The 25364-nt window shown below is 40.9% G+C and overlaps 1 protein-coding gene across 1 annotated transcript in view; it reads right to left on the bottom strand.

Moving 5' to 3' along the window:
* LOC148512131 (transmembrane protein 132B-like) overlaps positions 1-25364 on the bottom strand; it is a 322515-nt gene that overhangs the window by 50123 nt on the left and 247028 nt on the right. Inside the window, exon 3 of the mRNA XM_088482156.1 lies at positions 19125-19271. Within this exon, the coding sequence (XP_088338282.1) occupies positions 19125-19271 (147 nt within the window). The remainder of the gene's footprint in view (positions 1-19124; positions 19272-25364) is intronic.

Consider the following 25364-nt stretch of genomic DNA (forward strand, 5'->3'; position numbering starts at 1 on the left):
GCAAAACCAGAGTATTTCCACCCTTATAGATTGTAAGCTTGCAAGCAGGGCCTTCCTACCTATATATCTGTCTGTTATTACCCAGTTTTGTTCTATTAATGTTCCAATTGTAAAGTGCAACGGAATTTGCTGCGCTATATAAGAAACTGTTAATAAATAAATAAATAAATAAATCTTTACATCAGGCCCAGTACATAAAGATTTTAGATGTCTATTCATTATCGGGGGAAGTATGCTCCTCATTGCTGTAGCGTGGGGACAGCTGTCAGTAACACTGCTACATCTGTGGCAGCGATACTCACCTGTCCCATCACCGGCTTCTGCACTTGTGTGACCTGAGGTCATGCATGCGAGAATCCGCTATGAAGGCAGTGAGGAGGCGGCAGAGAGATAGGCACGGATCCCTCTTCGCATCCCCAGAAACTCCTTCCCATATGGAGGAGCGGGGCTCCAAGAATAAGCGCCATTTGAAAATTGCGTTTGTTCTCGCAGGCAAACTCTGAAAACTTAAAGTTTGCTGAATATCAGGTGGTCCTATTGGACCCCTGATAATTAATTGGCCGTTATCTTAAATATGCGGGTACTAGTGTTTACGCGCGTGTAACGGCTCATTTAGTGATGATGAATGGGCCCCTTAAAAACACTTATTATGCAGTGAGGAAAGGTTTGGTCTGTCAGAGCAGCAGAGTTTGAAGGTATAAATAAACATTATTTAAGTGGCTTCTCATGTTCTGGTGTAATATAGGAGTTATAATAAGAGTGCTCCACCCAATGAGTTTTTCTCTCTCTTCTCTTTGCCTAATATCAGAGTTCACAGATGATGAAAAGTGTGTTGGTAACATGATTCTAAGGGGCCCATTTATCATACCTGGCATGTTATAATATGCGGTGTGGATCTAATAATATCGACTACATTTTCACTTGAATTTAGTGTATTATTCTCTTGCCGTGACGCGGGCTCCGATAAGAGTTCATCCTGGTGAAGAGTTGGAAACAGAGTGATAGCTCTCACTATCACTGCTTCTGAGCTTGGCGTCAGCACGCGTACTGCACTTTTACGGCCGTTGGACTGCACATGCGTCAGTGGCTGCTGATGGGGAGAGATCTGGAAGATCCCCCTCTGGTTTAAGTCTGTGTTATACAATAGTAGCTCATAGGCTACTATGGCCTAACGATTGGTATAATCCAAAAGTTTAGCAGTCAGCATAGAGACCTATGGGGGCTGCATTTGCGGTTGGATATAGAGGGACCACAGATGCTGTCTATCCTTCTTAATTCCTGTGGATCTTTAATATTTGTGAGTACAAACCCCCCCAACAAAAAAAACATTTTTGCAGGGGTGGCTACTGTATTTCGCAATTATTTTTGAATAATAATGGCCCATTTGCAAACACATTGCTAGCTCAGAAATAAATGCCTGTATTCACAGCTGAAAACATCTATGTGGCTGCACCACCCACTTTCTTCTGCTTGTGATGTTAGCAGTCATCACTATCGGTGCGGACTTGCACCACACTATGGGGTCTATTTATTTACTAAGCCTTGGATGGAGATAAAGTGAACGAAGATAAAGTCCCAACCAATCAGCCCCTAACTGCCATGTCACAGGCTGTGTTTGACGAGCTGATTGGTTGGTACTTTATCTCCGTTTACTTTATCTCCATCCAAGGCTTAGTAAATAGACCCCTTTCTTTGGTGCAAGAGAGATACTTGAAATCAGATGGATCTCTGCATACGCACACTTCTGAATAGCCCACACATCCGACTACTCGCTGATTACATGCTCTCGTGCCATTTATATAGTGCACAAACGCCCATTACACCGTATTACACCCACATTGCTGCAAGTGGAGTTTCAGCTGAGATGTGTACGACTCTGATTTGCCAGTAGTTGTTGGTATGCTCAGAGCAAGGGCAGCGCGGGAAATAGCGATATCCATCCACAGATCGGACTTGTCTACAACTCTGAGTCAGGCGCTATGTACAAATTTGCAATTTGCAAAAGAACTACATTATTTATGACATCGCCATGCAGCGAATCCACAATTTATAATGGCTCTTCAGCATTATGCTCACAGCATTCAGTATGAGCACTGAGTGCACTGAATACAGTCACAGAATATCCTTACCACAACAATGAGCCCCCAGTGGCTAGTAACAGCCTGAGGGGGGGTCTAGTGATGGTGGCGCATGCTACAGCCCAGCAGCCCCCTTATGTCACAACCTTTGTAAACGCTGTAGTTGTGCCACTATACAACTTTAAAAAAAAAAAAATAACACAAATATAATCCTCAATAAGATCTACTGCATTCACTTTGGAAGAAACTAATTCAATCTTGGAGATGGAATGTTACCTTCAGTGTCAACGCTTTATGATTTTACTGATTTTAAACAGGCACATCACTATGGATATGATATTGGGCACTTTACCAAGTTCCAACTGGCTGTGCTACAAGCCGTAAATCAATAATGGTGGCTGTGCAATTATTCAGAATAACTACATCTTTATGTTTTACTTATGAAGCAGCTGAAGATAAATTCATTCCAGATGCTGAACAGGATCACACTAGAAATGCAATCAGTCAATGCTCTGTGATTGGGTACCATTTATAAATAGAACAATGTTTCTTATTACAGCGCCTATAGTTACTTAATTATAAATCTGTGCTTATTGGCAGGGCATATGTGAGGAGAATGCAGAGCTGTGATTGGCAGGGCTTGCATAAGCATGCTAATAAGTACGGTTCTGATTTCTGTCACATTAGTTATTTCTGGTGTTCCTATATTTAATAAACACTTCAAACTGGACAGAAAATGTCCTTACTACCTGTGTTTCCTCTACATTTCTGCTGCAATAGCTCTCCATTAGGTGTCCTCCCACACCCATGTGTTAGCCAGTCTTACACAAGGCAAGCGGGCAGAAGGAATTGCAATACATTGTTAGTGGGTTAAAAAAAAGCCTCATTGAGTTTCCTAAAATATTAATGTAGTCAGAAAAGAGGAAGGTTTAGCGAACTAATGTTCATTTATAAATGTAGAATATGCAGCCATTGCAATGCATTTTATTATCACAAATGCATCTATTTATCTTCCTGGTGCATACATAGGAGCACACTGACATCCAGGGTTTGGGAAGAAATTGGAAATGCAGGATTGCAGGCTGAGATGCTAATGCACAAGGCACGTATATTGCAAGGTTCTCCAAAGATTTGAGGCATGATCCTAGAATAAACTCTACACATCTAAAGTCAATCCTAGCATGCACACACAGTACAAAGGTACAGATTTCACAACTCATTACAGCTGAACAATATGTAAAACATTGCTATAAGCAGCAGAGGCTAAGAGGTCTTTTTACTAAACTGCAATCATCCAAAAATAGCTATTGCAGCACTTTGTCCAATTTATTGAAGAGTTGATAATGGCAGAGAAATTAAAGAGTTCCTTGACTTTAAGCTAGTTACTGGAGCTTACCGCCATTCCAATAAACTTCTACAGGGATGGGAAGATTGCAAAAAAATCTTTGCTCAGGATGGTGTTAGCCTTTTAACTGGCCAATTTTGTACCAAAAACTGCTCAGAAATAGTTTTTTCTATTATCCAACATAAGAGAGAGAGAGAGAGAGAGAGAGAGAGAGAGGGGGGGGGAGAGAGAGAGAGCGAGAGCAATAGGTTCAACACTTCTCTTAACTAAGAGCAATGTATTGCGTGCCCTTGGAAATATTAACACATAAATTCCATGTACTGCCCTTTCAGGCAAAACACCACATGGCACTGCAGTTTTAGCACAATTCAAATGTAGTTTATTTCAACATTTCTGGGCTAACATGCCCCATCGTCAGGGCTCTCTATATCTTCCTTACGACGGGGCATGTTATCCCAGAATCAATTTGAATTGTGCTTAAACTGCAGTGCCGTGTGGTGTTTTGCCTGAAAGGGCAGTACATGGACTTGTATATATTGGTGTATTGGAGTGGTGCTGCGAACGCAGGCATGTCTGGGCATCAAAACTGAGTTTTATGCATAATTAGCATGGAAGCGTCATTGTACACGTCACTTTGTTGTATTTCAGCCTGCAGTGATCGCAGTGCTTGCGGTGTAGTAGGGCCTACCTCAAGCGATGTGTGCAGCTCCGATGGCTCTCGATGGTTCTGATTAATCATACACTTCCTGGAGATGACGTGTGTTAAGAAAGAAAAGTGGGTGTCTTTATTCCGGCGTAAGCTCACTCTGCCGTCGCTCTCTAAGATATAGAGGGCGTCCTTACACCAGACAGTGCGATCACGGAATTTGCATACCCGGCCCCTTTTGGCAGCGAGAGAGCGCAGCTTAGCGTCTGGGTCTGAATTGACCCCATAGTGTCCTGTCCCTACTTGGCTTCCTTAACAAACGAATGTAAATTTTAGTGGTATGGTCCTGTTAATATGAGGTACCAACTCATGATGTTTAGGTTCCTCTGATTGGCGGAGCTAGCACTCACGCTTTGATGTTTGGGTCCCTTGGAGTTGTAAGTAGATCACCGGAGGTTGACGTTCTTTCTCTCTGTCCGACCAATATCCACTTGAGTATGGTCAGGGCTGGATTAAGGCTAGTGGGGGTCCCAGGGCAACAAAATTGTGGGGGACCCCTTCAAGCCACAAAGAGCCTACAAAGCCACCCCCACCCCTTCCCCATAGCCACACGGAGACTACATAGGCACACACACCCCTTAGTCACACGGAATGGATAAGAAAATGATTATATATATTAGTGTACCTATTTGTTGTCCTTCTGCCCTGCAGGTGGCCCGGTTTGCTCATCAAAACCCTGATGGTTAATAAATTATAAAAAAAAGCTATGAAATTCCATAGACAAAAACCCTTACGGTTTCACATGTCCCATTGGGGCTTCTTAGACATGATCTGAAATTTGTAACCAATTTCATGATCTGAAAATCTAACCAATAAGACACAGATGCACGGACATATCAGTGAGATCCATCCATGCATCTGTTAAAAAATGAATGTATAATATAACAAAAAAAAATGACGTGCCCCCACAGTACAACCAGCATCAGGCTTTGGAGCCCCAGTGCTGGTTGTGCTAAATACAGGGGACAAATGACGTAGGGGTCCCCTGTATTAGGCACAACCAGCACCAGGCTAATCAGAGCCAGTCCTGGGTGCCAAAATACAGGGGAAAAATTATGTGGGGGTCTCCTAGAAAAAAATGAAATTCTCCCATAGAGAACTCCCGAGGGGGGGCATGGTGTTTAAGGGGCTACACCTCAAAAGCTATTAGTACGGAGCTGAATTTGGCATGGGTGGGTAGAACTGTCACTTGGTGCATGCCAAATTTCAGGGCAAAAACATAAAGAAAGAGGATTTGGGAGTAATCTACCGTTCCAACTGTCAGTTTTTTCTGACACTCTCAATTAGGACCACTTTTCTGCTGTTCTCTATGGGGGATTTTTGGGAAGGCATAACTCAGGGTAGGGAGCAAATTTAGACTTGGGGTTTGTTTTATTAGGTAGCTATTGTTCCAGGGTAGGTGCTTTTGGGTTTTAGGTAATTGAGAAAGTTACAGTTTTTAAACTATTACCTCACGAATCCGCCATTATAGAGATAGGAAGTTTCAATTTGTTTTGCAGCCTCAGTAGGAGCCTCCAGCAGGTGTACTCACTGTGGCTTCACTTGGGTGGACTGGATATTTATCCTCTAAAGGATTTGTAAACCATATGCTGTATTTAGAATATTCCGCTAGGTGAACACAAAACCAGGTGACTTGTTGTTTACATTATGTGATCGGCCAAACGGATGAGCATCCATTGGTGAGAATAAGACATAAATGAAATTGCATTATATTATAATATATTTATACATAAAGGCCCTCATTCAGAGCCACTCGCTAGCGGCAGTACGCTCGTTCCGAGCGATGTTCGCACATCTGCGCATGCGTACGGATCGTTATACGCATGCACGAACCAGTCAGTGCGGCCGAAATTCATGTGCTCGCAATATAGCGAATGCCTGCTATTTTGAGTGACAGAATGAGGCGTATGTGGGTGGTAACAGGGGAAGGTGCTTGAAAATGGGGAGTGGAGATCCGAACGCAGGCGTGCTTAAAGGTCAAAACGGGCGTTTTATGGGTGTGCATAATTAATACAGCAGCATCATTGACCACGTCACTGGGTTATTTTCTAGCCAGAACTGCTCGCAAAATTGTGGTAGCAAAAACCAACCACAAGAATAGCGAGCAGTTCATACGCTGGTCGATGTACTCGATTAATCTAATAAATAGCGGACATGACGTATGGTGCGTGCGGCCAGGGGGCGTTTTTAACAAATAAACGAGCGTATGTTTTGCTCGCTCATTCAAACTTAGAGGTGGGAACAGACTGCAATTTGCGAACTGATCATTTGAATAGCCACCCCTTGTTTTTGAACGAGCGAGCGCAAATAGCGAACGGCTCTGAATCAGGCCCAAAGTCTGCCTCCATAATACATGTTTGATGTTTATTATATGTCTTTTATTGAAAATATTGAATATATGCATAGATGAAGTGAGATATGATTCAGGCGAACTAATTAGCAGCCATACTGCTTAGAGGATAAATATCCAATCCTGACAACACTAAGTTACCTGGAGGTTACCCAGCAAAACATGTCTGGTGTTGGCCCCAATTCTCTGGATCACTCTGGACTGTACAGCAAACTTCATTTGTGACCTGAACCAGACTTCCCACTTCTTATCGTACTCAAGTGGATATTGGTCGGACGGAGAGAAAGAACGTCAACCTCCGGTGATCTGCTTACCACTCCAAGGGACCCAAACATCAGAGCGTGAGTGCTAGCTCAGCCAATCAGAGGACCCTAAACATTGTGAGTTGGTACCTCATATTAACAGGACCATACCACTAAAATTTACATTAATTTGTTAAGGAAGCCAAATAGGAACAGGACACTATATGCTTTGCACTTATCCCAATGGACTAATGATTAACCAGAAAGAGGTGCTATTAATAAGGTTTTTAATTATATGTATTTCTCTTTTTTGTTGTGATATGTAAGGTATATCATGCAAACTTTTTACAATTGATGCATTCTAGCAATCAATAAATGCTGCTATTTTTATAAAATTTCACTTCATCTTATTAATTGTGTCATCTATCCTCAATTAAGCGTTGTATATAATCTATGTTTTTTGTGTTACACCCCTTGAGAACTAACTATTCTCATTTATACAGCTGCTAGGAGAATTGAACCCATACAAGCGCCTGTTTAGAAATATTGGTTATTTCTTATTTTTTCTGCATATATAATTCCAGTATCTGATCATGTGTATGTTTTAGTAAATTACTAATTTAAACCCGTTAGCATTAACAGAGCTTTCATTAGCAGACATTTAACAGTTTTATACATATCTGTTAAATTATATTGAGAAAGCATAACTATAGTTAATTAGCACTTCAACTCTTCCCTTTGTTGTGTGATACATTTTTTAATACTTCCAGATTAATTAAATTATGCAAAATGCAGATGCTAGAAAATATTGTTGGCGTAAAGAATGTATTTTAAAATTACAAAATATATAAATAAGATTACATATTATTATAATTAAAAAGTCTAATGTATTTTGGAGCAAATATTAACCATGAACATATTTTGCAGGGTTCAATATATAGTACTTGGACTGTAATATGCTGGTTGTGATTTAGAATAAAATTGATGTGTTCAGTGCTCGATATTGGTTAAAATGGACTGCACATCCTCAGGCTGCGGCCAGCTTAGTTTTGTTCCTGATGTACTACATATTTTATAACATTCTCTATAGTCTACCATATAGCATACTCATGGTTGTTTCATTAATTTGTAATATCAGATGATCAAGTCACTTCTGTTTTCTCTGTATGAGACATATTATAGGTGCACAACACAGGATCCTCTGGAAAATTTAATAGATGGCCATATTAAATCACTGCAACTGGTGAGCACAATTATTTTACTTTTGACAGTGGTGGATGGTGCCTACTAGGAACAGATATGGCGAGTACTTTAGATCTTGATTCACTTTCACAATTTCACAACTGCCTTTTTAAATTAAATATCATTTGGCCTGACCAGATGCCCAGTATCGGCTGAATGCATCAGTTGGTTGGGTGCACACTTTGTCCAATGTCGGACCAACTGGTTGGTCGAAGGGTTGGATTGACCACAGATTGGACATGTTTATACCCAGCTTTGCTGTAAGATTGGTTGTTGACTTAATGATGTAACTGATTGTTGAGAATGAGCCAAGAATAACTAGAGTGGTGCGTCCGGTGCGCCCACACAGGGCGCACATACACCGTGGGCGGAACTGGCCACCTCCACTCCCAATTACCCACAAACACATTAATACAGTATTTTCTCTATAGAGTCTTTAATGTAAAGTTTTTGTTTCTTTCAGTTGATTCATTATTTCTATCTTTTGGAAACAATTTAAGAAAGCTTGATTGTTATTTTCTTTCAAGATCAAATCAATATTATTTTGATCCGTTGTCATGGGCCCCTAAAAGGAGCGAGGTCCATAGGCTGGTACCTACTCTGCCTTTTTGGTAATCCAGCACTGGTGTGGCAAAATGTGTAAGGAGGAGATTTGTACTGTGTGGCATAATGTGTAAGGGGAGGAGATTTGTACTTTGTGGCATAATGTGTAATGGGGTGGATTTGTACTATGTGGCATAATGTTTAAGTGGAAGGGGATTTCTACTGTGTGGCATAATGTGCATGAAGCATTACTGTTGTGGACATAATGTGTAAGATGCATTACTACTGTGTGGTCATAATGTGTAAGGGACATTATTACTGCATGGAGTGATACCCAGTGCTAGACAGGCAGGAGGGTCAAGTATTAATGCAGCAGTAAAGAAAAGAGGTGATTGTCAGCCTTACTTGAAAAGACAGAACAATAAAATACTGCTCTCTAATACTTATGTTGGGACATTAGTAAACACAAGTTATAACAAGAAAATATTTAATAATAATGAGCAAATAGTAAATCATACATTGATTGAATAATAATATATATAAAATATAAAAAATAATAAGCAGAATAGAAAGTAATAAATATTGATAAAATACATACATCTACTGTCATAAAAAACCTAACTAATTGTACAATAAGAATACATGTTCCCTTTCAAAGGGATTGAATATTAATAATCAATAGTGAAAAAGAGTTGATCAGGGTCTCTATAAATTGTAAAAAGTAGGAATAAAAGTCCCGTACTCAGCAGCTATAATTGAGCTGATGTACCTAATAACTGTGGATAATTCCGGATAGTAGTTAAATTGTATCCATTTACTGTAGCTACTAATGTTGCAATTGACTCAGTATTATTTCCCTTGAGATTCTCTCTGCACACATATGCACACACCAGCTCTCCTTTGAATTATTATTCCTGATACTGGAGAGTAACCCATCACAATAAAATATAAACAGGTTTATCAATTGACCAGGCTAAATAGCCGGACATGCAATTAGGCTTCCTTTCAGCCTATCTGATGTATAAAGTCCCATCTATGTGCATGCCAGTGCACAAGATATTTGTTAATGCACAGTCTCTGGCAGCCTGTATTATAAGCTGTACCTGTAATAGCGGCCTGGACACTGTAAGGGGAGATGGCTTGATAAACACAAATCGCCATGTGAGACAGGCGTCTCCCGTACCTTGATGCTTGCAGCAGCGTGGATGATGGATCAGTGGTCAGCGCTCACTGGTATCAGCGCTGGTATCACAATTGGCTCCTGTCTCCACACTGACCTGGCAGCGTAAGGACTGTGGCGGGTGAGGGCTTTGTAATAGTCACTTGCCAATTGCTGGGTGATAGTCGTAGGTGGGCTGCTGGATCCTGGAAGCAGATCGAATCTCAGGTGTTCCAAAACTAGGGAGTAGCAACGCATTTCGGCTATCCCTGTAGCCTTTTTCAAGCTGAAATGCTCACCTTAATCCATTAGCAGTTTAAGTCAGGGCTCGACAAAACCTGGGGGCCAGGTCGCCATGGCGACCAGATTTGGCTGCCTGGCGACTAGGTTTTCAGCAACCCCCGGGCCCTGTAGTGCAGACCACGAGCGCGGGCCACACTACAGAGTAACAAACATACAGCCGTCAGTGGCGGCTGTATGTTTTTTATAGCAGCCGATGAGAGTCTGTCAGACTCTCATTGGCCGCTGCGTCATGAGCTCCACCTTCCGGCTCACCCAGGAGCAGGTGGGGAGAGACGTCATTACGTCTCTCCCATAGTGCAGAGCGTCCACGAGCAGCGGTCATCGGTAGGAGCGGGGATCAGGTAAGTTGCATTTTTTTTTTAAGGGGCACTGCATAGGGGGGATGGCCGCTACTGTAGGGACACTGCATAGGTGGGGGTGGCCTCTACTGTGGGGGCACTACATAGGTGGGGGAGGCCGCTACTGTGGGGGCACTGCATATTGGGGGTGGCCGCTACTGGGGACACTATGTGGGGTCACTACTTGGGTCACTGCATAGGGGGGACTACTACTGGGGGCAATGCATATGTGGGGGCACGTCTGGGGGCAGTGATTAAAGGGACACTACATAAGGGAACCACTACTGGGGGCACTGCAGAGGGGGGATTACTACTGGGGCACCCCGTTAGTGGTGTGGCCATGGGGGTTGGTTGTCAGGGGCGTAGGTGCTCAGTAATGCTTCCCGGGGGGTAGGGGGAGTCTGGCTCCTACACTTTCAACCCTGCTCCTAAGTTTTAGAAAAATTTGTCAAGCCCTGGTTTAAGTAGTGCAAAATCAAGCGTGATTGGTCAATTAATTAGTCAAACTTGGCCATCAGTTGTCAGAAATGTTCAGCTAAAGATTCTCCTAATCAGTCTCACTTGTCTTAGAGCCACAGTACTTCAGTTTACCAAGTAGGAGGATGGCCAGGAGAGCACAGAACCACAGACCAAAGCAGTGAAAGCCTTGCAGAAGGAGAAGGTGGTCCACAGGATCAAATGTAGCAGGTAAATACAAAAAGATTGAGTAGAGATTAATGGCTCTTAGATTAGGCAACAAGAAGGACATTACTGACTTTAGTGAGGGCTGTGTTTGTATAATGGGGAGGAAGAAAGCCAGACTAAAATGGGTTAAGCACGAGGTATAAAAAAGCAAGGTGGTAAAACACCAGTAGACAGTCTACTTGAGGAGTTTACAGACAATAAGGTCTAGGGGGATGTGAAGGGGAAGAGGATTAAATAAGGGCCATAACTTCATCTCCAGATACTGGAGTGAAGGATGTTAGGGTTGGCAGGATGTAGGGAGAGGATGGGTAGAGGTTGAAGTGCAAGAAGAAGCTGTATGAGAAGTGAAAGAGTGGGGCTAGGGGAACCTAGTGCTTGGTGATATCCTGATATATTTATTTGTAAAATATGTGGCACATGCATGGCAAAGCCAAGAATATATGGGATGTAGCTATGACTGACATCCGAATCTCAACAAGGGACTTAAGATAGGCATCAAAATACCGACACCTAGATTAATCCTGATGCCGGAACGCAGAAGGACGCCAGCCTGAGCAAGGTAAGTCCGGGAGGCCCTTAGCGTTAGCCACGGGGGGAGGGTTAGGGTTAAGGAGAGTAGCGGGGTTAGGGTTAGTTTTTGTGGGGGGAGGTTAGGGTTAGGCACCCCTAGGGGGGAGGGTTAGGCACCCCTGGGGGAGGTTTAGGGTTAGGCACCCCGGGAGGAGGTTAGGCACTAGGGGGGAGGTTAGGGTTAGGCATCACTAAGGGAGGGTTAGGGTTAGGAGGAGAGAGGGGTAGGGATAGGGTACTTACCTACCCTGTTGGGATCTTCTCCCTTCGGGCTGCCAGCATCGGTATATGAACCGGCTATTCAGCCGCCGGGACTTCATACCCATTCCGAATATTTAATATAGAAGCATATAATTGTTTTGGATTTTCAGTGACACAAGGACATAGTAGAACTATTTTAAAAATTAGGCAAGCTGCTAGCTTTTATGTGACAATTCATTTACAAAACATACTGATTTCAAGCTCTCCAGGCCGAAACATTTGAACCTGGCTCTCATAGGCAGATCCAACCAAAGTAATACTATGAATTACAGACTTTGCTATATATGTGTTAGATTTAATGAATCACATCACTCCTGTTGGCTATATATTAAGTGGCCAAATTAGATAGATGTCACAATTGAGGCTTTTTGCAATGTCCCTATCATACAAAGGGCCTGATTCTGAGTCGCACACCCCAGCATTTATTGGTTCTTGCCCTTATGTGACTTTATGCAAATGCTGCTACAAACTCCTTCCCTTGTCTTCATCTGTGCAGCTCAGAGACGGTCCTAGACAAAGGCATTCTAAGCAAATGTTTAGGGCATCTGGAATGCCTTAGGGGCATTCCATGGTTCTGCATCTCCCCCGCCTCTGCCACAATCGGAGTTCAGCGCGCTGTGTAAGAGTGGCTGCTTTATTACACTTGTTTCATTACACTGGTGGTTAAGTGTGTGTTACCTCCATTGCAGCAGCCACTCTGACACAGCATACTGCAGTGAACACACACTGAAAGCCCAGCCAGCACAGATGCTCGGGGCTGTTTGTTTACATTTGGTGCCCTGCCAACACACCTGACACCCAAAACCAATGAGCTTGTAGCAGGACTTCGGCCCTCTGCAGCTGCTGCAGTATAATGCATGACTGCAGAGCCGGATCCAGGGGGGCGGGGCATAGAGGACATGCCACCTCGGGCTCCCCTCTCTCAGGGGGCCCCTCGCCATTTATTACAGCTCCAGTGCAGCAGGACTGCACTACGAGCTATGGAGACTGAAAGGGAGGTGGAGTCAGGCAGAGGGCGGAGCTACACAGCATTCAGTGTCATTCAGGCCATCACAGCATGGGAGAGAGGAGGGGACGGAGGAGCTACTTTTACATTGAGTGTAGTGTACCTGTATCCTGTAAGGTGAGGGGGGTGGCACTATCTTGTCTGTCTGTATGTCTGTCGGTTACTGTATGTGTGTGTATAATTGTGTGTATGTATGTATGTAGCTGTGTCTGTAACTGTATTTATGGATGTATAAGTGTGTGTGACTGTGTATATATGTGTCTGTATGTATAAGTGTGTTTATGTTTGTGTGTGCAGGGGCGTTTCTATAATGGGTGCAGGGTGTGTGGGGAACTCAGGCCCCTGAGACCAGGGGGGCCCACACCGCACACCCTGCACCCATATTCTTAATACTTACCACTCCACCGCAGGAGTTCTACATATATATATATATAGTGTTCACACTAGGCTGTTTTAGCAGAGAGCTGCGCCCTGTCCGATTTTTAAAGGGCAAAATGCGACCTGCCCCTTTTACCGGTGCCCTGCTAAAACAGCCTGGCCACTGCCGTTCTGCCATCACTTGCTGCGGCATCTATTCACATGAAGGAAGAGCTTTGGGGAAGCCAAGCACCTCCGTAGTTGATGGGCACTCCCCCATTAGTGACACCGCCGGCTGGGCATGCCCCCAACTCAACTTCAGGGCCGCAACCCCTTCTGAAAAGTGAACTTTTAGTATCTGTGCACACTGTTATACTGATTGGTGTGTCCTTATATAGCACCATCGGCATGGCAGGTGCAGTTTCTACGTCTGACTATAGCCTCCTATGCTTATGGCTGTGCGTCTGTGAACGCAGCAGCTTGCATTGACACACTTGCGACACTGTCTGATCGCAACAGAGCCTTTGTGCATACTCTCTTTGTAACACAAGTGCCATAGAAGTCTTTCAAAATGTTCGCACATGTGCAGTTGCAAAAAATCGCTCAACTATGTGGACATCAGCATTGCGCTTATTAGCATGGTCTCCGGACACCAACTCACATAGGCAAACAGACAGCAGATTTTTAGGGCAAGATGATCTGATTTATTTCAGTTAAATCATTTACAGCTATTTGAATGATTTAGGGGACACACACGCTGCAACATTAGGCTTGTGTCTACATCAATAGTGCTGTATATGTGGCCAGTTAAACAAGAAGATGTTTCTAACAAATTAAGTAGAAAGTAATTAAAATTACTTGAAATAAAAGATATTCAGATATTATGCTAATTCAAATATCCTAAAATAATTTAAGTAGCTTGTTGAATCTACAAATATATAAATAAGTCAAAACCTATCATTGACTATTACCAATATTGCAATATTTCAGCGTATGGCTCTAAATGAGTTTGAGATAAGAATACAAATTTAACTGAGCATGGTTAACTAGAGCATCTTACTGTATGTTCCATAAATGAATGGATATTAAGTTGTATTGCGCTGGGTCAATTTATACATTTCACAGGCATAAATTAGACATGAAATTCCCAGGGCAGAAAGAAATCAAGCAGAACGGAGAATGAAAGGGAAAGAAAATATATATTTTTTTTCCTAGCAGGAAGAGTAGGTTCATTGGTGATGGTGAGGTTAACCATTACTGTAACACTGTCAGGTACAACCGTACGCTGGTCGCTGGTGTTATTTCAAAGCAATTGCTTAATTGCAATCTTAATTCTACAGCACAGCTGCTGATAGCTGAGGCATCTCTGTTAAATTGAAGATTGTATGTATTTATATATATATATATATATATATATATATACACACACACACACTCATCAGCCATAACATTAAGACCACCTGCATAAAAATTGTGTAGGTCCCTCGTGCCGCCAACAGAGCTCTGACTTGTTGAAGCACAGACTCCACAATACCTCTAAAGTTGTCCTGTGGTATCTGGCACCACATTAGCAGCAGATCCTTTAAGTTCTGTAAGTTGCGAGGTGGGGCCTCCATGGCTTGGACTTGTTTTTCCAGCATATCTCACAGATGATTGATTGATTGATTGATTGATTGATTGATTGATTGTCTGCAAAAATGTTTAGGTAGGTGGTACATGTAAAAGTAACAGCCACATGAATGCTAGGACCTAAGGTTCCCAGCAGAACATTGCCCAGAGCATCACACTGCCTCTGCAGGCTTGCCTTCTTCCCATAGTGCACCCTGGTGCAATCTCTTCCCCATATTCTTCCATTACTCCATGTTCCAGTTTTGACACTCAAGTGTCCATTATAGGCATTTTGGTGATGGACAGGGGTCAGCATGGGCACTCTGATCAGTCTGTGGATACGCAGCCCTATATGCAGTGAACTGCAATGCACTATGGGGTAGATGTACTAAGCCTTGGAGAGAGGTGGATGGAGATAAAGTACCAAGCAATCAGCCTGTAAAGTGACAGTTAGGAGCTAATTGGTTGGTACTTTATCTCTCTCCAAGCTTGGATACATCTCTCTATGTTCTGACACCTTTCTATCATAGCCAGCATTACATTTTTCTGCAATTTGTGCTACAGTAGCTCCTCTGTGGGATCATATCAGTCAGGCTAGCCTTCGCTACCCGCGCACATTTAATGAGCCCTGGGATAACCCATAAGACCGGCTGTTTTGGAGATGCTCTGACCCAGTCATCTAGCCATCACAATTTGGCCCTTGTCAAAGTCGCTCAGATCCTTATGCTTGCCCATGTTTCCTGTTTCCTACATATCAACTTCAAGAGCTGTTCACTTACTGCCTAATATAATGTACACACACTACATGGTCAGGGCACATTGATAATGGTGGGTTTTAAGGGTTATGGATTGGTAATGGCTTGGCCATATTTGTCCAAGATTGGTTTATGTATTAGGATATTGTAGGATTGACTTGGGACTGCCCTGCGAAAATCAGGACATTTTGTACCTTCTAGTTGCACTTTGAGGGAAAGTAGATTTCTAGACAAAGACACTTTCACCAAATAAATCCCTAAAACAAACAGATGTTAATTATGTAAACAAGGCCTAATGTCTTATGCTACATTATGCTGGTCTTTGAGTCTGTAGTATGTTACACTGTCCTGTGTATGTAGGCTGTGCTATATAATCAGATTTGAATGCATTTCAACTTAGATGTAATAGGGACATATACAGTTTTTAAGACCTTCTAACTGTCCTAATTTTGTCAGTACAGTCCTGATTTGAGGGCTCTTTCCCACCATCCCCCTGACTGACATGTTTGTCTGCAGTGGGAAAGTTGGGCGGTCTGTCCCATTCACCACTGCTGTGCACAGGTGTATGGGTGATAAGATGAGGCTATGAATGTAGATGAGGAGAGTTGCTACGTAGCATTTTCTAAGCATTAGGCCAAGTAAAATTGGGGCATTGCCTTCCCCATCATGAGGTGTCCACAACCTCTGCCCTGATTCATGGATCTGAAATGTCGGAGGTATGTTAGTATGCCATGCTGTGATCTGCGATATATTAAATTCTTAGCATGTCCAGTATTATTTTAAAATCAATAATGTGCCTAGCAGCCTGCACCTACAGCTTGTGCCAGACATAATATAATTCCCAATAGAATAGCTTTTACATGTGGCTGTTATATGCAGCTCTGTTATGCCTCACGCCCTCCAAAGTCTGAAGCACAGCTTACACGTCTCTCTACCGACATATAATATAGTTCCAAGTCCACCATATAAGTAAGCAGAGCATCGTCATACCAGCCCCAGTACCAGGTTCACCATACCAAACCCTATGCTCATTATAACTTCCCCATACTCACTACAGTCCCAGTATCACCATAAAGGCACATTGTATCAATTAGCCCACAACAGTCACTTGTCCATCAAACTTAAACCTCTGCTCAGCATAATATGCTCTAACTCACCATAGACCCATGACCACAATACCCAGGTCAGTGCCCATCATAAGGGTCCAATGTTATCATTAGAGCTTCATCCCCATTGAGACAGCTCAGCTTCATGGTACATTGTGCTACAGTATGATGCCATGGACAATACTAGACAGTATTACATCCTGAAAGTAATATTAACTACGGTACTTACTCAACACTGTCTCAGGAAGTGGCCAGGTGCCTTGTAAAGAGGTGCAGTTTTAAGTGAGATTTTCATTTTTCATTCATGCTTTATTTGTATGGCTCATTTGTAACTTGTAATACTATGTTTTTAAATTATTTGTATTTTTAATTATTCTTGTAACAAATGTTGTCAATAGTGAAAATTATTTTGTTATTTTTAAATTTAGTTTATCCATGAAAATAGTGAGGTGCATTAAGATGACATTAATCTATTTAATAAAATCATTTAAATATTGATTATCAATTTTTGTTCGGTCATCCAATTGCAGCCCAATTGCAGCCCAGATTTCATGTTTGGGTAAGAGGGTGTTTGACCATTTATATAATAAATACTGACTGCTAGGTTAAAAAATCAAGGCTGAATTGTGAGCAATTTCTGAACTTTCTGGGGCTGTTACAAAGTCACATTTAGAGTCACACTACATACACAGAAATAAATGGGGATCTTCATCCGTATGCTGATTTGAAAGCATCTATGCGACCGCACCACCCATATTAACTTTTCTGTTTGTGGAAACAGTCATCACCCTTAACAGTGGGCATTTGCACTATGCCTGGGGCAAGAGATCCATTTGAAATCAGAGGGATCTCTATATACAGTATGCACAAGTCTACATAGCCATCAATTCTACCTATGCTTAGCATGCCCTCACTCATCTTAGCCTACATGTGAACACCCTGTTTCAACTAATTAACACCCATTCAACTACAGGTGGAGATTCGACAGAAATGTGTATGACTTTAAATTTGTTATACATGCATGCACACGGCTACGGAGCATGCACATTCTGAAAAATCACAAGATCTGTTCCCAAAATGGACTTGCATCATGTAATACTATGCATCATCACTCCTGTGTGCAAACAAAGCAGGGAGTGTTACCTTCAGCCAGAAATTATGTATCTATATCAGCACAAGGTAACATCAGCATGTCCAGATATGGGTTGTAGTAAAAACCCCAAATAGGTATATCCAGGTATACAACCAAGGAGCAATTAATACAAATAATAGGAGAAGACTAAAGCAATCCAATATCAGGGCAGGAGGCTAACAGAATTATCGGGGGCACTAAACCATGGTCTGAAATAGATAACAGTATAGGCAGCAAACAAGAAATAGTCACACAAGGAAAGAGATCAGGGCTGGTAGGAGGCAAGAATAGTCAAAATGAGAAAAGTTAAAAAACAAGTAGACTAAGCTTTTTGATACAGCAAATGATCCCAAAGTTAACTAACTTATTGCTACAGTATAACAGGCAAGGAGTCAATGGTGCAAACATCAGTGACCAGTCCTCGCAGTGGATCAATCAGCCCTCTCAGCACTGAGAGTAATGCTAAGCACCCAAGTAACAATGACGTAAGAGAAACATCATGGCAACACATGGAGTATAAACAATTTAAACATCTGTTCACAATTCTGACACCCTTGATAGATGCTGAGCTTAGAGATCAGCTTACTAGAAAAGCCATAGAAAAGAAAATCCAGAGGAAAGATACCATAATTTACAGATTCACTAAAAATGGTCTTCCACACAAAAGATGCAATGCAGGTCATACAAACAACTTTAGGTGACCTCATGTGGGCATAAAAAAAATATTTTAATAGATGAAAAACTGCTATCTTGGGTCAGATTTGGTTAGTGAAGTTTTGTCCAAACTTTTTGCTTTCCTCAAAAACAGAATTACATGAATGTGAGTGTTACTTTAGGTTTTGTTTCTTCATTTATTTTGTATTTGTTTGGAGGGGAATCCTCCATTTACTGATACCAAAAGCCAGTCCATGCTTCAGTTTTCAACACTGTACGGATGGTTCCCTTCAATTACCTGGAGCCAAGAGCCAAATCATTCTACAGTTCACAGTATGGATGGTATTCTTCAGTATTCTGAAGTGTATGGAGAGATCCCATATATTATCCAATACCAAAAGCACTGGCAGATCATTTTGTAATCCATAGCTTTCACAGATTTTATTTCTATCGACAGCATGTAATGCATATACGGTATATATAGTTTCACCTTTAGATATCATTTGCTGGGAGTTAATATGCTATGTTTTACATTTCCACTGTACAAAAAGGAGAATTGTTACAAAAAAAGATGGTTTCTTGTAGACCTAAGAAAGCTGGAGTAGGATCAGAGAGATAGCCCCATCTAGCATGACCGGTGATTCATTAATTAAGTAACCATTGCTTTATTTGTGGAATTACATACCTGCTCTGGATAAATGAGCTTTGGTGAACACAATCTAGAGTGACAGTTGTTTGTTTTTCTCCAGCCTCCATCAGTCTTTGAACCTTCCACTTTTCAGAGTCATTCACTCTCACAGCAATAACTTTCGCGCCAAGAGCAGCTTTGACCCTTAAGAAGAGAGAATATAGGTAAAAATGATGTAGCATCTCCAATGACAGCAAGCAATGCATCAAGAACCTAACAATGCACAAACACCTCAGTAGCATGACACTTTCTCTAGATCATTGCTAGTGACTGATTCATATCTCAGTATGTGCTTAGTAAGAATGCATAGGAAGTCTGCTGATGAGCTGAAAATAACAGAAATAATATGTCATCTGTATTATATACAGTAGAAATGAATAAATTAGAACACAAATGTATTAGCAGTTTTTAACATTTCAGGAAAAACATCCCATTTACACAGATAATAACCAATAAAGTCATGGGTTAACTACTTGTAACTGTTGCTTGGCTTTAAGTTGTTTTCTTCAAATACAGTTTAATTTGACCATGTTGAATGAGAAGGCAGTTACAATTAGGTCTTTATAATAACGTGGGATATTTCTGTTTTAGTTTAAGTATATGAAATTTTCCATAGACATAGGGTAAGTCACGGCAATCTATTTGCAAGGGAACAGACAGGAAGAAATGAGGAGACGCAGTAGGACATGGAGAAGATAAGGGAACAATGACATCATGCAATAAGTCAAAGGAGATGAGAAGAAACTTACAGGGTAGAATGGACAGTAAAACATACATTGTGAATCATATGAGGACAGATTAGATTAGAAAGGGGATGCAAGTTTGTGCATACATAAGGCAGGATACGATCTGAAGAAATGAAGGGGAGCTTACTTCTGACAATGAGGCCGTTTGGACATGTGAAAACAAGAATGAGTACACATGAGGGAAAGGAGAATAAGAGACACAGATCAAAGACATTATACACACATTAAGTGGGCAAAGGGCATACAGTCAATGCACACAAAAAGCGAAAGGGCAGATGTCAACGACAGGGCTATATCATGCAAAGCCTTAGAAATATGGGCATAATGGAACAAATCAAGACCTATTGGAGAAAGTGGAACATACATGAGGAAAGAGATCAGATAAAACACAGGGGTTACCAGGAGATATACTTGAGGCAAGGAGGCACACACAATATGGTGAAAAATATTAAAAACATAGGAGAGACAAAGGGATGGCATAAATGAGGCATGGAGGAGACAATAAGGGTATACATCAAAAGAGGTGGAAAAGAGACTTGTGAGAGAGGAATGTTAAGTTAGGTGAAAGGTTATGGGTCTGATGTGACTTTGAGATGAGTGAGACAGCCAAGCAAAGCCAAGTGAAAGCAAGGAAGCAGAATGAAATAAAAGTATGAAGCAACGGGGGATGGGGGGGAGTAATAAGATACAAAGGGACACATTGCAGCAGACATATCCTAGGACATGGTACATATTGTAGTATGCATTGTACAGTACTGTGTGTGTATTGTGTTTTATTTGTACCTTTTTTTGAGTGTTGTGTGTAAGGATTTGGGACCTTGGGAGTTGAGACAATTCTTTAGGTACAGTTGACCTGATACTGAGGGGGAGTTTTAATAAAGCTTGGAGAGAGATAAAATTGGAGATAAATAGCACCAACCAATCAGCCCCTGTCATTTTTCAAACACAGCCTGTAGAGTGACAATTAGGAGCTGATTGCTTGGTTGGTGCTATTTATCTCCAATGTTATCTCTCTCCAAGCTTTAGTAAATCTCCCCCTGTGTACCATATTCATTCCTACACTGGGCTTATTTGTACACTCCCCACCAGCTCAGACATGGCAGGCAGCTAGCGTACCCTTGGGGATCTTCACACTCCTCTGTATTGTCATTGACACAAGACCACCTCAGCACTACTACTAGACATGTGGAGAGCACTATAGTAACTACTAGTGACCGATTGTACACTATAACTAGATAATAACAACATATGGTGCTTCTCCTTCAGTATGCAGCCAACCACAGCTGAAACTATAGGGAAGCAGACATCACAGCTCATTTATAGTAGTGTAGAAATGAATTAATTAAAAAAATGTATACACAAATATGTCTTATTATAAATCTCATACTTACCCCTGCATCCCACATTTGGAAGCAGCCTCATAAAAAAGGGAGCACAGTATTTTGAGCAATTAAAGAATTGCATATGTTGTAAAGTATAAATTAACACAGACCTGCCTCTTCATTCATTTATACTTCTGGGTTTTTCTCTAGAAATACTTTTTGTATTAGCCTCATGTGTGTTTTAAAGTAGTCTTTTTCATGAAGAACAAGTTTCTGCAGATGCCCCCTAAACCAAGAAACGCCTTTGTAAATACTAATATACACTTTACATCTCCTAAATCTAATTTCAATATCTTGCCTCCTAATAGAAAACCTCAGACTGCCTACCTGGCATCCAAGTTTTCATAATTCTACTAAATAACATGGTGTGACATGAATGTTACACCGGGCATGGAAAATGCACGGCAGCCGTCCTGCTCAGTGTATATTCCCAGCTTGACTACTGGTGGGTCCTTTCAGACGGCACGGGCACGGTCGCCACGTTACAGCCGGGAATATCCACTCAGCAGGACGGCTGCAGTCCCTGCAAGTCTGTCATGTATATGATACAATGTTTCCTTTCACACACACCGGCCGGCTTTTCTGAGTTTGTACTGCTGCTGCTGCGCATGCCCCATACGTAAAAGAAAAAAAACTACAACTTTAAAAACGGCTCAAAGCTGATTGCCGGCCAAAAGAAAAACGATCAGCTCTGCCTGTTTTTTTTGCTGGCTGGTGAAAACCACCTGGTGTGAAATAGCCCTAAGAGTAGATATGCCCTACAGATATTCCATCAAATTTGATCGCCCTGGTAGGTTCCATTCTAGATATGCAATATGTCCTGCAGATGAGGATGCTAACAATTTGTTTGTCCCTGTACAGCCCTAATGGTGATTGGGGTGAGTCCCTGCTTTGTTCCTGCCAACTGTTTCCTCCTCACTTTGACTTTGGGATCCCAAGGAAGTGTTTTTCTAGTGCGTTTATATCTGTGTTTGCTTTTGTTTCCATTCTCAATTTTTTTTTATTTTGTTATTGTGGAGATCCTTGTGACAAGCTATTTCATCCTGTGTATATGCTGTATTAGTGCTAATGCTCATGCTGGGCCTGATGCAGAGATGGACACAGTTGTACTGCGACTGTGTCTTTTTATGCAGCAGTGAATGGGTCTTTATATTAATGCCGCATCTGATGGTCTACCTACTGAGACACCCACTGGCTGTGACGCTAATCCGTTGCTGTACTTATTAATACACACCATCGGTCGCAACATTGGAGAATGACCCAGCCCTATGGAGGCGCAGAATCTCCATCTGAAAATGGCCGCCTGTGTAAGCACAACATGCCCATGATACGCTCGCGTCTAGCTAGCCAATCTGTTACCTTCCTGAAATGCCCATTGAAATCCTCTGCTCTTGCATCCACATTCGTTCTGTGTCACCTGGTGATAATTATCGGGACGCATGCACAGTGCTACTCAGATGCATGCACAGACTGGAAACATCGGCCGCTTGCATGCGACACCAACATTACGTGCACCTCTGAATCAGACGCACTATGGGTGTCATTTTCAATTTCACTTCCCAAGACCCTTTATATCATTATGTTTGGGTGTTTGTGATATGTTTTATTTGATACTTGGAAACTTTTTCAATAAAAAAAAACATTGGATTTGCTGCAGTGGTTCCTTTTTACACATTTGGAAATTAACCATAGAGTGTAGCTAGCAATAAAAGCTTATTGTGCTAGTACCTACTACTGTACTTGAAGCTCCAGGTTTAATCCAAATGGCTGAACCATGGTTGGTAAGAGGGAAAACAATTCTGGATAACAGGATTGTACTGTATAATAATCTGCTAACATTAATGAAGGAGAATTGAATAACTCTATAATAACTTATGGATAAAAGAAGCCTGTTTAGTTTGAATGTACAGTACTTTATACGGTACAATTGATAGAGGATTTTACCAAATAAATAGAAGCTTTTGCAGGTCAGTGCAGATGTGAACATTGTGAAATATTGTACCAGACATTTTCTACAATTGTGCAACTCCACTTCCCAGAATTTCAAAGCAGTTTTTCAGTTTTGTCCCAGTAGCCAAAGTAAGGGCATAACCTTAGAATCAACAATGACAGCTCAGAATCAACACACAGGGGAAATGTATCAAATCTTCTAAACAGCGGAGAAATGGACAAGTAAGGAGTTGGCTATAGCAACCAAACAGCTTACAGTTAGCTTTTAGTAAGTACATTCTATAAAATGGTAGGTAGTTGCTGCTTGGTTGCTATAGGCAACTTCTACACTTATCCACTTCTCCACTCTTACGACGGCTTGATATATCTCCTCCATTATCACTCAAAACCAAGATTACAGACACAAATCTCTGCATGGGAGTTACGGTCGTAGACATGAAAATATCCCACATTAAGCTTTATAGGTTGGAGCAAAGTCATGTAAAGTTAAAGGTAGAATATATCTTAATAGCAGTACACAAACGATACATAATTACCCACACAAATGTTTTATTTATTATAACAAAAAAATTAATATAATTGAAAGCATGAGTAAAGCTGCATACACACACAACGATTTTGTTACCAACGATTTTCTGAACGATTTTCTGAACGATTTTCTGTCAGATTATCTGTCAGATTTTTTAAAGTGTAATGAACGATTTTTTTGAACTACAAACGATTTTTGCATATTCCCTTAATGAAAATCGTTGAGTTGGTCTCTCTGACTGAACTACAAACTACAAACGTGAACGTGCATGAACCATAATCATTCATCGTTTTAACTTAGAAAGTGAACGATTTTTTCAACGATTGAACGATAAACGATATCGTTAATGATAGTCGTTCAAAAAATCGTTGTGTGCGTATGTACCTTAAGAATTATATTTATATTATTCTCAAAGTATATATCAAATCCCACATAATGTACTTAGAGCAATAAAGAATAACAAAATAAGTACAGTATTTTATATTCCAGCATAGTACTAAGCAATAAGTAATAATAATAGTCATTTTATTTTAAATGCACAATCTAGTGATTTATTTCCAACTATGATAATTTACCAGCAAAACTTTTCTATTAAATAAATGGAAAATGTTTTCTTGCAAATGTGTTTTCAAAGAGTAACATTACAATGACACAATTGTATCATATTTTATTAATCACATAAAAAAGGTGCCTATACCATCTGAAAAAAATGGTTATGCATTTGCCCTACTCTATTCCTAGCTTCTCCCATACAGCACTAACTATAGGGTCAAATGAATATGCATGAAAAAACCCAAGACGCAGTTTTTAGAAATGGAGATATTGCCCATAGCAACTAATCAGATTCCAGCTATTATCTTCTAGAAGATGCTAGTTAAGTGTTAACTGGAATCTGATTGGTTGATATGGGCAACATCTTAATTTCTAAAAACTCTCACTTTAGTAAATATACCACTTAAGATCAAGGCACACAAAATATTATTACTATTATTATTGTTTATTTATAGTGTGCCAGATGGGTTCCATAAAGCAAAACATGCGCCAAATGGGTCCCGTAGAGCAATACAAAAGGAATATAATGACAAAAAGTTACATGAATATGGCTAGTACAGACAAGTTAACAGTTTCACCAACATACATTACACAGGTCTGTGAAATTTAAGGTATTGAAAGCTTTTTGAATAATACTTTTATATTCTTAATTATACTTCTGTGTACATCAAGAGATAGTATATTAAAAAAAATTACCACATCACATTTACCTATAAGGGGGTGACATACATTTTTAAGAAAAAACAAGAAGTTAATTGTTTTTGACATATTTATTGTGAAATACGAAGAAGTGTAGATTATATCACTGTGTTTTTGTCTTAATTACATAATAAAATAACGATAAAATCAAACAATAATAGAAACAAAACCATAATTAATGAAAAAAATCGTTAATATCTTCTTTTTTTTGTCTGAAACTTCGTTTTGTTGCTTTTCGCTTATAAGCTTTTTCTGTGTCGTCTCTGTATCATCCAGCAGTAGTCAGCCATCATGCTAGCGTCCCAACAACCCTGATATCTTCTTTCTACATCTTTAATGTCTTGGTGGAACCGTTCATCCTGTTCTTCACTGTAGTCTC

Source organism: Taudactylus pleione, unplaced genomic scaffold (assembly GCF_031769625.1).
Source record: "Taudactylus pleione unplaced genomic scaffold, aTauple2 ptg000282l, whole genome shotgun sequence".
Lineage (NCBI taxonomy): Eukaryota > Metazoa > Chordata > Amphibia > Anura > Myobatrachidae > Taudactylus > Taudactylus pleione.